The sequence below is a fragment of the Onthophagus taurus genome, chromosome 6, assembly GCF_036711975.1.
Source record: "Onthophagus taurus isolate NC chromosome 6, IU_Otau_3.0, whole genome shotgun sequence".
Taxonomy (NCBI): Eukaryota; Metazoa; Arthropoda; class Insecta; order Coleoptera; family Scarabaeidae; genus Onthophagus; species Onthophagus taurus.
In genome coordinates, this window is record NC_091971.1 from 2732462 (window position 1) to 2747819 (window position 15358).

General features: G+C 30.8%; 1 protein-coding gene across 4 annotated transcripts in view; it reads left to right on the plus strand.

Moving 5' to 3' along the window:
* LOC111424784 (whirlin protein dyschronic) overlaps window positions 1-15358 on the plus strand; it is a 71044-nt gene that overhangs the window by 29970 nt on the left and 25716 nt on the right. For 3 of the 4 annotated variants that reach the window (XM_023058470.2, XM_071196462.1, XM_071196463.1), the window contains exons 5-13: window positions 3806-4033; window positions 4387-4512; window positions 9190-9362; window positions 9435-9624; window positions 9703-9837; window positions 10226-10276; window positions 13754-13836; window positions 14039-14108; window positions 15222-15341. In XM_023058470.2, coding sequence (XP_022914238.1) covers window positions 3806-4033; window positions 4387-4512; window positions 9190-9362; window positions 9435-9624; window positions 9703-9837; window positions 10226-10276; window positions 13754-13836; window positions 14039-14108; window positions 15222-15341 — 1176 coding nt within the window. The remainder of the gene's footprint in view (window positions 1-3805; window positions 4034-4386; window positions 4513-9189; window positions 9363-9434; window positions 9625-9702; window positions 9838-10225; window positions 10277-13753; window positions 13837-14038; window positions 14109-15221; window positions 15342-15358) is intronic. The other variant, XM_071196464.1, reaches the window with a different exon arrangement.

Consider the following 15358-nt stretch of genomic DNA (forward strand, 5'->3'; position numbering starts at 1 on the left):
ACAACACCCAGCCATTCTTTAAATTTAAAAATTTTGGTGAATTAACTTATCTTTTTTAAATAAAAACGTTAGCGATTACTTGATATGTAGTTTAATTTAAAGTTAAAACAAGCTTTTAATTAAAGTACTTTTATTTAAGATTATTTTACTTTGAATAAAATGGTTTTCTCATTTAAATCACCTTACAAATTAAACCTTCGTTGGCACTGGATCCGTTTCTTTTCTACTTGTTAATTAAATCATTTCTTTTTTTATGTTAATTTAATTTAGAATTTAGATAGATTTTTTAATTAAAAGATTGCTTTTAAAATATTTGAAGTAATAGTATTATAAAATCTTTGGATATCTCTGAATTTATTGAGTCAAGGAACAACATCGTCATAAACAAAAATAGATCAATATTAGGTAATATTACAAGTTGTTTACATGTTTGATTTCTTAAATCTCAACCCACAGTAGATAATCGATCCCAAGTTCTGTGCGTCAGAGATCACTCAGCTACTATTTATATTATCTCATGCAACCGGTGTATCCAACTTAAATAGATGAACTCGTAATATAAATTGGTGAACTTGTAATATAAATTTGGAGTGCAAATTAAATATTTTATTCCAAAATAGTCCTAACAAGATTTTACCAGCAAACAAATTATTGTCAAATGCAATACCTAATGAATTTTGAAAAGAGATAGTTGTAAAAGTCTACAACGTGATTTCCTAGAATAGTGTTTCTCAACCTGTGGTACGCGTAATTGTAATTATTAATAAGTAATTGTTTTCTGAATGATGCCGAGTATTTTTATTACACAAAACGACAATAACTTAAAACCTACTTTATTTAAATTTTGAAACATTACCATAAAATTATAATTTGAAAAACTACTTGCGCCGCCATCTAACAATGGGTAGCTTATGCGGTGGATGAACAATTATTACAGTATTTATCCTGGTGTGTTAGGAAGGGTCCCCGAACTGTCTCTGTATTTTTATTATCGTAATATTCTTTTGAATCAGTTCCCAGTTTGCTCTCAAAGTGAAGAGTGCTCTACTTACTTTTCTAATTATTGTAACTTGTTTTTTTAAACATGGATCAATGGTTAAAATTTGGCACTCTTAAAAACAGAAAAATTACTGGTTTGGTAAGTGATCCTCCATCATCGAGTACCAGTCCTTGTGAGGAGCAACCTAAGGTTAAGCTTCCAGTCCAGTTCTCCAACCGACAAAAGTAAGAAAATATAGTGAACAGTATTTATCCTATGGATTTTCATTCGTAATTATTGATAGCATCCCTAGACCTGAGTGTGTTGTTTGTGGGGAAGTACTATCTACCGGTAGTATGAAGCCTTCATTACTTAGTCGTCATTTGCAAACCAAACACGTAGATTTCAAAGATAAAGGTCTGGCCTTTTTTAAGCGTTTGCTCGAAAATAAAAATAAGTCGAATATAGACACGTACTTAACTTCTGGTTGTACCAATGAAGATGCTGTTGAGGCCTCCTATCGCATCAGTTACCATATCGCCAGAAATGGTAAAAATCACACGATTGGTGAAAATTTGATTTTGCCCAGCATTAAAGACGCAGTTGTTTGCATGTTCGGTAATGAGTATGTTCAGAAAATTAATGCTATTCCTCTCTCCAATGATACTGTGTCTCGTAGAATCAAGGAAACTTCTGGTAATATGGAGGAGACGTTGATAAAGAAAATCACAGTCAATATTTTTCCATTCAGGTGGATGAGAGTACTGATGTAGCACAATTTGCTGTTTTGATGGTTATTGCAAGATACTTGAAAGGAAATGAATTTGTAGAAGGACTTTTGCTTTGTCATCTTCTTTCCGAACGCACGACAGGTGCAGATATTTTTCATGCCATTGATTCCTACTTTACCAAAAAGGGAATAAAGTGGTCAAAGTGTTGTGGATTATGTACTGACGGTGGTAAATCTATTATTCTGGTCTCCTGGGATGTGTCAAAGCAGTAGCTCCTTTAGTACAGTGGACACATTGTTGTATTCATCGACAAGCTCTTGCATCAAAGTGCCTTCCTACTAGTATGAAAGATGTTTTGGACGATTCACTAAAAGTGGTCAATTTCATCAAATCCCACCACACGAATTCAAGGTTATTCTCTTCATTATGTCAAGAAATGGGCAGTATTCACAAAACCTTACTCCTTCATACTGAGGTTCGATGGCTATCTCGGGGTAAAGTTCTTACACGTTTGTTTGAACTTAGGCATGAAGTCAAAGTGTTCCTTGAGAACCATCCTTTCCGACTTTCATTTAAATTTGATGATCATGAATGGCTTCAAAGCCTTGCATACATGTCCGATATCTTTTCGAAATTAAACCAGCTAAATTTGTCCCTTCAAAACAGTGCAGTAACTGTATTCCAAGTTACAGACAAAATTGAGTCTTTCGTTAGAAATTATGTATTGAGAAAAACCAATCTGAAGTTTTTGAAACATTACACGATTTTCTCTCTGAAACGGATGCTCATGTATCTCTAGAAATTAAGAAGCAAATTATACAACATCTGAATGGACTGAAGGCTGCTTTCGACAAATATTTCCCCAAACGTAGAACAGACGATTACTGGATTGCGTACCCTTTTAGTGAAAAGTATTTCGAGTGTGCATCTCTATCACTTCAAGAAAAAGTTAAGTTGATCGAACTGAAAACGGATTCTTCACTTAAGCAAGAATTTGAAAAGAAATCCCTCATTTCATTCTGGGCTGACTTGAAAAAAGAATATCTTGAATTATTTAACAAAGCAATAACTATTTTGTTACCGTTCACAAGCACCGTACTAGTGGAGAGAGCTTCTTCGTCCTATACTTATTTAAAAAATAAGTACAGGAACAGACTTGCCAGTGTAAGTTCGAACCTGAGACCATATTTATCATCTTCCGATCCAGATTTCAAATTACTGAGTGCTTCCAAACAGCCTCAAGGTTCTCATTAATTTGCATCTTACATTTTTACATTTTTTAGTTTAACTAAATGTGTATAATTAGTATATAATATGCATTATTTTGTAATAACTGGTAGAAATAAAAATATTTCAGTGTTATAGACTTATAGAGTTATTACTGTACCTATATGTACTACATATTAGTAATTATAATATGCATATCATGGAGTCGAGTAAAAAAAGGTTGAGAAACGCTGTCTTAGAACATTATAAACATGTATTTTCTTACTATTTTTTCCAACATATTTAAATTCTACATATGTCATCCCATATATATCGCATGTGGTAGATTTAAAAAATCCATTTGATGTTTTACCATAATAATAACGTTTCAACTACTGAGGTTGGACGTTTTATATCCTTTTCCCTTTGATATTTTATTCTATTGATAAATTTTACACTAATGGTGCTTGAGTTGATTACGATGTGATGTCATTCAACCACCACCAATTGTAACTGCCACCAATATCAATTATAACCGGCTTAACCTATTACCATTTTCAATTGCCGCCGGTTCAGCGACTACTTTTTTTTAATCAAAAAAATCGTTTAAAATTTCAAAATGAAATTTTCTGTTTGCAATTTCCGTTTGTTTATTAATTTTGGAGCGTATTGTAGTTTTTAGGTATCAATTTTCATTTTATATGTAAAATCCGCTTTTAGTCTAATTCAAAGTCAAAGTTAATAAGAATCTTTCAAACTCCTCAAGCAAATTGGTTCTAAGTTGTTAGCTTTGTGAACATAAAGTATGCTTTGAGAAAATGTTTGCTATGCGGAAATTGATCCTAAAATAAATTTGTTAATAAATTCTAACCATTTTTTATTGTTTCAGATGTTAAAATCATGTAGAAAACTGAGTATGACCGTAAAATCACCAACGTTATCCGGTGGATTTGGTGTAATGGGTGGATGTAGTTGGCATACAAGACAAACGTGTTCGTGGATGGATCGTCAGGGAAGACCCGTTTCGCCACCCTTAGAATATAGCAGAGGGGGTCAAATACCGCCTCAAAGATACGGTTACGGAAGATCATCAAGTAAAGATAGAACGGTACGAAGGGTAAGTTATTCAAAGTAATTTAACAACTCGTAGACAAACACATTTAAAATTTATGCAATTTTCCCCTTTTTGTCGTCTTTATTAATTAAACCGCATTCTTACTATTCTTAGTATATGCAAGGGTAAATTCATTTTGTCGCAACTCGAACTATTCCGCCTTGATAAAAGGAGTTTGTTGAAAGTGGTCGAAGTAAATTGACTTTTACTCGAACAATGCACCGAGAATTCTAAAACGTTGAATTTCTCCGGTTTGTTCTACATCTTGAAATTTTAAGAAAACACTTTGATCTTGTTTTTTTTTTTGGATAATAAGAAAACCAAAGATATATTTTAATTAATAATTTCTTTTACAGGTTGATTTATGCATAGAACCTGGACAAAGCTTAGGATTGATGATTAGAGGTGGTGTGGAGTACAACTTAGGAATTTTTATAACGGGTGTTGACAAGGATTCGGTCGCCGACAGAGCTGGGTTGATGGTAAATATTTAATATATCGTGAAATTTATAAACACAGGGTTCATGAATAACTCGCATCGTTTATTGACTGGCACTTTCTTTTTATTTGTTATTATTTGAAATTGAACCTTCCGATTTTGATTCAAATCGTTGCAAATTGGAATAAAAGTTGAAAATATCGCGCGGTGATATTAAATGGAAAATTGGGGTGGAATCGGGCACACGGAAAAGGTTGGTGGTAGCGTTAGGTGACGTGGCATCGATTACTGCTTTGGCCCCCTTAAAAGGGAAGCATTTACCACACCCACTTATTTCACCGTTTTCGACTATTTCCTTTACGTTGCTTTTTCGATGGGAAATTTTCAGTTCAATCTGTTCCGGTTACATTAAAATCCACTTTATCTTTCACTTACAAATTCATATCGAAACATTACAACTCTATTAAAAATCTATTTACTATATTCGAATACATATTAAAATACAGAACATCGGGTTTACATATTACTTGGATTTTGGAAATGTATGGAGAAAAAGGAGTTACAGATAACATAGATAACGAAAGATGACGTGAGCCCTGAGGAAATTACACTGAAAATTCTAAAGGACGAGTGAGTGCGCGAAGCAACGAATAGCGTATTAGGGCTGAAATGTGTTTCAAGGGAACCTAAATGCGAGCTACGCGGTCTACTTTCGTAGACAAGAAATGACTTATTGGGTCAAAGTATGAGGGGAAATGTATTTATCAATATTGGAGTGTGTGTATGCGATTAAAATTCGAAACGAATATGGAATAAAATGAATTATTGATGATATACAACCTATAATTGGGAAATAAAAGTTGATCTTTAAAGTTTTATTATAGCTGCAGTTTACGAAAAGGAAGCCGAAAGCCTCTTAAGATTTGGATTATTGGACTACTTAAAATATATAGGTTTCAAAACTGCTCACTGAACAAATTGTCAATAAAATATATATGAAATTGCTTGCGCTCAACGGCTTCAAATACGTTTATTATAAGCTCAAGAAAAAAAACTTCTTTACGATTGAGTTGTCAAGAAATTGATTGATTAGAAAGCGTCTTGTGTTTTATGTCAAAGCATGTATTAAAATCTCACAATCCCATATTCTTTAAGTTTATGAATTACGATCTATGCCATGTAAGAATGTCCTTCCGTAATAAATATAGTATAATTTATAGTGGTGGAACGGATATCCGGCAACTATCCGGCTAAAGCCGGATATTAAAAACCTATTACTTAATACTCCACCATTCACAGGAATTAGTATCTCTTTTAGGTGTTGGACACTGCAGATAATAATCAAGTTCAACCCCAATAGGACTTTTTTCATTGAATACAACTTTATTTATATCAGGTTTGCCATTAGCAACCTCATTGTTAAAATCCCAATACGATATATAAAATCTCTTGTTGCAGTTTCGTCTAGTTTTCTTCCCTTTGGTTATAATTTATCATCACATTCATTACTAACAAAACTGTCGCTGTTATGACTTTCGATTATTAATTAAAGGAGCCTCTTTTTAATGCAAAAAGCCGTTTTGAAAAATCGCTTTTAGTTTTTGAGAAATAAATTTTTGAAATAATCGACAATTTTTCGTATTTTGCAATTTTCGCCGATTAAGTTTTAAAAATTCGTATAAAATCCAGTTCTTGGAATATGAGTAAGAAAATTTCCCAAAGTGTTAATAAAAGTGTCTTCTTTCCAATGAACCAACCCGTTTTAAAAAATAGCTGTTAGTTTTTGAGAAAATAACATTTGAAGTTTTGATAAAATTTTCGCTGTTGCAATTTTCATCGATAACTTTCAAAATTCGCTATATAATTCATTTCTTGAAGGATCCTTGTGGAAATATCGTCAATTATTAATTAAAGTATCCTCTTTTTAATGCAACAAGCCGTTTTGAAAAATCGCTTCTAGTTTTTGAGAAATAAATTTTTGAAATGATCAACAATCTTTTCGAATTTTGCAATTTTCGCCGCATAAGTTTTAAAAATTCGTATAAAATCCAGTTCTTGGAATATGAGTATGAAAATTTCCCAAAGTGTTAATAAAAGTGTCTTCTTTCCAATGAACCAACCCGTTTTGAAAAATAGATTTTAGTTTTTGAGAAAACAATATTTGAAGTTTTGATAAAATTTTCGCTGTTGCAATTTTCATCGATAACTTTCAAAATTCGCTATATAATTCATTTCTTGAAGGATCCTTGTGGAAATATCGTCAATTATTAATTAAAGTATCCTCTTTTTAATGCAACAAGCCGTTTTGAAAAATCGCTTCTAGTTTTTGAGAAATAAATTTTTGAAATGATCAACAATCTTTTCGAATTTTGCAATTTTCGCCGCATAAGTTTTAAAAATTCGTATAAAATCCAGTTCTTGGAATATGAGTATGAAAATTTCCCAAAGTGTTAATAAAAGTGTCTTCTTTCCAATGAACCAACCCGTTTTGAAAAATAACTTCTAGTTTTTGAGAAAACAATATTTGAGGTTTTGATAAAATTTTCGATGTTGGAATTTTCATCGATAACTTTCAAAATTCGCTATAAAATTTATTTCTTGAAGGATCCTTGTGGAAATATCACCAATTATTAATTAAAGTATCCTCTTTTTAATGCAATAAGCCGTTTTGAAAAATCGCTTCTAGTTTTTGAGAAATACATTTTTGAAATGATCAACAATCTTTTCGAATTTTGCAATTTTCGCCGCATAAGTTTTAAAAATTCGTATAAAATCCAGTTCTTGGAATATGAGTATGAAAATTTCCCAATGTATTAATAAAAGTGTCTTCTTTCCAATGAACCAACCCGTTTTGAAAAATAGCTTTTAGTTTTTGAGAAAACAATATTTGAAGTTTTGATAAAATTTTCGATGTTGCGATTTTCATCGATAACTTTCAAAATTCGCTATAAAATTCATTTCTTGAAGAGTCCTTTTGGAAATATCACCAATTATTAATTAAAGTATCCTCTTTTTAATGCAACAAGCCATTTTGAAAAATCGCTTCTAGTTTTTGAGAAATAAATTTTTGAAATGATCAACAATCTTTTCGAATTTTGCAATTTTCGCCGCATAAGTTTTAAAAATTCGTATAAAATCCAGTTCTTGGAATATGAGTATGAAAATTTCCCAAAGTGTTAATAAAAGTGTCTTCTTTCCAATGAACCAATCCGTTTTTTAAAATAGCTTTTAATTTTTGAGAAAACAATTGAAGGATCTTGTGGAAATATCGCCAATTATTAATTATAGTATCCTATTTTTAGAATTACTTCGTGACTTAAATCAGCATCAAAAAAGTTCATTTTGTACCTTGGATCCAAATAAGTTGATATATCTTATCAACTTTCTTATTAATTTCATTTTTATTCAAATATCGCAGTAATGTGGCAATGTAGAGTATCACTTCAGAAATTATAACCATAATGGCCGGATAGATATGCCGGATATCCGGCCAAAGGGGATTCCAAATATCCGGTATCCGGCTTTTCGCAAAATCACTATCCCTTCCACCACTAATAATTTATTACTTCGAAAAAAGTTGTTGAAATATAAAAGCATATGTATATGATTAGATATCCTTTATAATACGTCTCGACTATTTCCCTCATTACACAAGGTTGAAATGGATTGACGTAATCGACACCATCACGCGATCAGACCGGAGTTACTCATGATGGTAACTCACTCATCAACCATTGACTTATGATTGCGTGATGTCCACCAAAAGTGACATTGTTTGACAAATGATATAAATGGAGCTCGTCCTCCAACTATCCATGATCCACGACGAATGAAAACTTAATAAATAATAAATAAATAAATTTTGTAAGTGCTGCAAAAAGATATGTCCAAATTTAAGTATTTATCACAATATATATATTATAAGTGTTTATCATAATAGTATAATTATTCTATTGAATTCTACTGAATCAAGTTAATAAATTCTTTGTGGATCATCAAATTTATGCTAATCCCAGTGCAATTACATGATCAAACAAATATCTATTGTGATCTCATGAGGTATTCCAATGCAATTAAACAAGAGATTTAATCATGGGATTGATTGCCATCAGAGAGTTAATGGATTTAATTAAACTTCTATTGCGTTACACATCATCTTCCAACAATTTAAACTTCACATAAATTTTATAAATAATAACCAAAAAGAAGCTGTCGATAATGAACACCATAATTTATGAAAAAAAATCGATAAAACAAGCAATAAATTCAAACTAACGCATGCAAATTACATTTCCGTATCTCGGTTACTGGTTTGGATCGAAATTAATTATTCGTGACCGTTTTAAATCACCCTCCCTCTATAACCCCTTATCGCGAACAGAGGTCAGTATCCCGACATCCTGACAGTAAAGAAGAGGTCGCATTGGTCGGTTAATTAGTAAATAGATCGGAATTAAAGCCGTTATCACGCCGCGCCCTTAAATGAGGGGATCGAACCGCCTCTGCGGACGTAAATAGAACGAAAGCTGTGATCGAGCTTTCAACCGGATTAAACCTCAGCATCCACCTCCACACACTTTTTTTTTATTTTTAATAAAATCATTTTGTCACTAATAATACCTCCATCGCTAATGGATTGAGAATTGACGTAATTTGTGGCTAGATAATGTATCATCTTTCATGTTAAAACGAAGAATGAATTTTTTTATTGGGGTTTTAGGTTGGAGATCAAATTCTCGAAGTCAATGGACAGTGTTTTCTCGATGTCACCCACGATGAGGCCGTTTCGCAGTTGAAGTACCACAAGAGGATGTCGCTGTTAGTGAGGGATGTCGGGAAAGTACCTCATTCTTGTACGGCTTATGATAGGGAATGGGATTTATGTAGTCCGGGGTAAGTTGTTAAGTGATTTATTGATTAAAAAAAATTTAAATGGTTTGTATGATATAAAAAAAATTTGTTTAGAAGTAGGGCAGCTCAAGCAACAAGAAAATGGGCAGCATCAATGCAAATGGTTGAAGAAAAAGCAAGATGCTTATTATCCAAGCCTGAATTTACAACACTGTGTTATTATACTGATGAATATTCCGCTAGACATATGACCATAGATGCCTTCGTACAAGTTCTGACCGAACTACTCAATACCGCTGAAAAGGTATTCATGCCATTTCAAATTCAAATGCCTAAAATTACATTTATGCATTAACACAAAACCGTCTCAATCGATTTTCAGTACACACTAATGACTGAAATACGCGAAATAGTCGCCCTGGAAGATCGGATGCGTTTCGATGAGCTAGTTTATAGAAGCGAGGTAGACATGCCAAGAAGAAGAGATCCTAGAGAACACGATTACAGACATTCCAGGGTGAGTAAAACTTGAAGATATATTCATAAAAGGGTTGTGTATAGAAACGGATAAAATGAAAATAAAAAAAATGTTTGTGGGAGAATGTTCTCCTTTTTACAACGGTAATAAAGAATTCCTCTTGCGTTCGCGCAAACACCATAAAAAGGCCCTAATGGTGAGCAATCTACAAGAGAACTCCCATTAAAAGTCGGGAATAGCGGTGAACTCGTTTAAAGGGCGTCTACGACTACGACCATGTCTTGTAATTAATTTAAGTAATTAAGAACTGGTACGCAATTTGTATTTCATTTAAACACAATTCCTTTTTTAAATAACGCTTAACACATTGATTAAAAATTGAGATTTCTTATTGTTTTCTTTTTATTCCATTTGTTACCGTCTCTAGAGAAAAGGAGTCCCGGATTCCAACCACTCTATATTAATGCCCGGCTATGACGTAAGTAAGAGCCAAGTTTAAAAATGTCTTTTATTTATTCTTTATTATATCCTGTATCTTTCGTTTTATTCGAGAGATTTTTTTTACCTCTTAGAAATATGTGGTGCTTGCTGCAACATGTCAACTACAACAGATCTACAGCAAGACTATAAAAAGTTGATGATAAATAATAACGATTAGATTATTTATTGTGTAGTAAGAGTAAAATGAAAATGAGTCACTCAAAAGCATTTTTTATCAATCGCCCAAGTTTGAATTCGTAAGCTTATCGAAATCGATGATATGGTTTGGAATTTCCTCACGTTCGTTGCGATGATCTTTCTGAATAATAAAATAACAGTATTGACAGTGGTGTATCTTTTCAACTTTAGTATGTTCAACCATTTTAAAGGTAGATCGAAAACTGCCTTACTCTTAGTATCGTCGATTTAAATTTAGTTTTATAACTTTGAGTTGCGTTGTAAATCATGACTTTTATATTAACATACGTTATTTGTTGGAGTAAATCACTGATTACTAGTGATGGAACGGATAGTGATTTTGTGAAAAGACAGGCTGGTTCATTGGAAAGAGGACACTTTTATTAACACTTTGGGAAATTTTCATACTCATATTTCAAGAACTGGATTTTATACGAATTTTTAAAACTTAATCAGTGAAAATTGCAAAATTCGAAAAAATTGGCGATTATTTCAAAAAATTATTTCTCAAGAACTAAAAGTAATTTTTCAAAACGGCTTTTTGCATTAAAAAGAGGATACTTTAATTAATAATTGGTGATATTTCCACAATGATCCTTCAAGAAATGAAATTTAAAGCGAATTTTGAAAGTTATCGATAAAAATTGGAACATCGAAAATGTTATCAAAACTTCAAATATTGTTTTCTCAAAAACTAAAAGTTATTTTTCAAAACGGGTTGGTTCATTGGAAAGAGGACACTTTTATTAATACTTTGGGAAACTTTCATACTCATATTCCAAGAACTGGATTTTATATGAATTTTTAAAACTTAATCGGCGAAAATTGCAAAATTCGAAAAAATTGTCGATTATTTCAAAAAATTATTTCTCAAGAACTAAAAGTGATTTTTCAAAACGGCTGTTTGCATTGAAAAGGGGATACTTTAATTAATAATTGGTAATATTTCCATAAAGATCCTTCAAGAAATGAATTTTATAGCGAATTTTGAAAATTATCGATGAAAATTGGAACATTGAAAATTTTATCAAAATTTCAAATATTGTTTTCTCAAAAACTAGAAGTTATTTTTCAAAACGGGTTGGTTCATTGGAAAGAGGACACTTTTATTAACACCTTGGGAAATTTTTATACTCATATTCCAAGAACTGGATTTTATACGAATTTTTAAAACTTAATCGACTGAAAATGCAAAAGTCAAAAAATTGTTGATCATTTCAAAAATTTATTTCTCAAGAATTAAAAGTGACCTTTCAAAACGGCTTTTTGCATTAAAAAGAGGATACTTTAATTAATAATTGGTGATATTTCCACAAAGATCCTTCAAGAAATTAATTTTGTAGCGAATTTTGAAAGTTATCGACGAAAATTGCAACATCGAAAATGTTATCAAAACTTCAAATATTGTTTTCTCAAAAACTAAAAGTTATTTTTCAAAACGAGTTAGTTCATTGGAAAGAGGACACTTTTATTAACACTTTGGGAAATTTTTATACTCATATTCCAAGAACTGGATTTTATACGAATTTTTAAAACTTAATCGACTGAAATTGCAAAAGTCGAAAAATTGTTGATCATTTCAAAAATTTATTTCTTAAGAACTAAAAGTGACCTTTCAAAACGGCTTTTTGCATTAAAAAGAGGATACTTTAATTAATAATTGGTGATATTTCCACAAGGATCCTTCAAAAAATTAATTTTATAGCGAATTTTGAAAATTATCGATGAAAATTGCAACAACGAAAATGTTATCAAAACTTCAAATATTGTTTTCTCAAAAACTAAAAGTTATTTTTCAAAACGGATTGGTTCATTGGAAAGAGGACACTTTTATTAATACTTTGGGAATCTTTCATACTCATATTCCAAGAACTGGATTTTATATGAATTTTTAAAACTTAATCGGCGAAAATTGCAAAATTCGAAAAAATTGTCGATTATTTCAAAAATTTATATCTCAAGAACTAAAAGTGATTTTTCAAAACGGCTGGTTGCATTAAAAAGGGGATACTTTAATTAATAATTGGTAATATTTCCATAAAGATCCTTCAAAAAATGAATTTTATAGCGAATTTTGAAAATTATCGATGAAAATTGCAACATCGAAAATTTTATCAAAACTTCAAATATTGTTTTCTCAAAAACTAAAAGTTATTTTTCAAAACGGGTTGGTTCATCGGAAAGAGGACACTTTTATTAATACTTTGGGAAACTTTCATACTCATATTCCAAGAACTGGATTTTATACGAATTTTTAAAACTTAATCGGCAAAAATTGTAAAATTCGAAAAATTCGTTGATTATTTCAAAAATTTATTTCTCAAGAACTAAAAGTGATTTTTCAAAACGGCTTTTTGCATTCAAAAGAGGATACTTTAATTAATAATTGGTGATATTTCCACAAGGATCCTTAAAGAAATTAATTTTGTAGCGAATTTTGAAAGTTATCGATGAAAATTGCAACATCGGAAATTTTATCAAAACTTCAAATATTGTTTTTTCAAAAACTAAAAGTTATTTTTCAAAACGGGTTGGTTCGTTGGAAAGAGGACACTTTTATTAACACTTTGGGAAATTTTTATACTCATATTTCAAGAACTGGATTTTATACGAATTTTTAAAACTTAATCGACTGAAATTGCAAAATTCGAAAAAATTGTCGATTATTTCAAAAAATTATTTCTCAAGAACTAAAAGTAATTTTTCAAAACGGCTTTTTGCATTAAAAAGAGGATACTTTAATTAATAATTGGTGATATTTCCACAAGGATCCTTCAAGAAATTAATTTTGTAGCGAATTTTGAAAGTTATCGACGAAAATTGCAACATCGAAAATGTTATCAAAACTTCAAATATTGTTTTCTCAAAAACTAAAAGTTATTTTTCAAAACGGGTTGGTTCATTGGAAAGAGGACACTTTTATTAACATTTTGGGAAATTTTGCCGGATACTGGATATCCGTTCCACCACTATTGATTACATAAATTAGTTAAACTTGCTACAGAAAGTTGTCTAAATATAGATAGTTAAGAATTCAATTAAAAATTGAGCTTCCCTCATTAAAGCATATAGTGCTGTAAGTTATTAAAATGCTTTTGATTGACGATTTTAAATAAAAACTGTTTAAAAACATTGGCCGGCGCCTCCACCATTTCGAAAATTAGTATTAAGTAATAAAATTTCAAACAAAAATCAAAAATAAGTTCTATAAAAGTAAAAAGCTAAAGAACTCATAAATATGAATACACAAACAAAAAAAAAATTACTACAATTACAGGAATATTCTTACAATGAAGATGAATACCGCTCGCCTAGCGAAGATTCAGGAGTTGGCATGGCTATTAGTGATCGAGTACAAAGGTGAGGATTTTGAAAAAAAAAAGTAAATAAATAATTAACAAAATTAATGAATAATAATAAATAAAAATTATAACAAGAAATAAAATAAAATAAACGAACTCACTAAAAATTTTAAATGAAATAAATTAAAAATTTAACATATACAAATATAAGAATAGTTAATTATAAAAGAATTTTAACGAAAAAAACTTTGTTCTTTTAGAGGTAGACCTGCAAGTGCAGCAAATACGACCGGAAAACACTTAACCGAAATGAGCGAGCAAACGACACAGGTAGATTAAAAAAAACTGTAACATATTCTCCATATACATATAATAATATTATTATTACTAACGAATTATTTCAAATTATCTGTGGTATGCGTACTTAAAAAAAAAATACTGTGTTGATTGTTTTCTTCGTTTTTTTATTAACGTCGTGATACCTCTATCTATCTATTTGTTCTATTTTTCTCTCGTTATATGTCTTCGTAGGCTTGTAGTAGATTTATTCGAGTCAAATCTGCAAAATTTTAATTTAATAAAAGTTAAAAAGTTTTCAGATTTGGCTCGACATGTTTTGTAGCACTGAGCACCGACATATCTCTATCATATTTACATTTTTTTCTTTTAATTTAAATTAGTCACATGCACACACGCAACGACTAAAAACTTATGCTATGTTAACGTTATTCATTCTTGTACAGAAATTTTTATTTTATTTTAGTGTAAAGAAATTAACTCATATCGTGGTGATTCTGAAAATAAATAAAATCATTTTAAAGCGAATTTTTAATTTTTATTTATATTTATATTTTAATTAAATGTTATTATATTAATTTCGATTTAAAATGATTTTAATCTTGTATAGTGTTATTTAGACAAAATTAAAAAAAAAATAGTTTTATTCTAGATTTTAGAATTAAAGTAGAAAAATTGTTTTGTAGATACAAAAAGGTTTCATATAAAAAGTTAATCAAGTTTTCTCTTCTATATAAAGTTAAGCTTACTTAATTTAAGTTTTTGTCGAATCCCGAAGATTTCTGCTTGACTTGAACCTGACTGGGATAAGTTATCAAAACTTTTCTCATTTTTCTTCTATTCCGCTTTTTTTTCTAAAAAAAAATAGTCTTAGTTATCCCGAACAAATTAATAGTTTAAAAAAAATTGTTTCCTTTTCTTGTTTATTTATTACTTCAATTACCTCCGACTGTGGCGTAATTACGTCCCGATGTTCATCCGGGACGAATTCCCAGATTTCCCATTTTCCTCTCCGTTCCCGTCCATCTCTGTTTGTTCGTCCGAAACGAAAACACAACTTTACGTAAATTGAAGTTGACCTTTTTTTTTAATTAAAAAAATATCAATTATCTTGCCACTTATCCCCATTTTCGATTTAATTTCCAGGACTATACGAGTGGCGATGAGGACAATCCACCGGGAACAAGAAGTCGACGTCACTCAAGTCCCGGAGAATCTCGAAGCGGAAGCGTTACCGCCCTGCATCAACAGGATTACCCCGATTCGGTGAGATTATTTTTGTT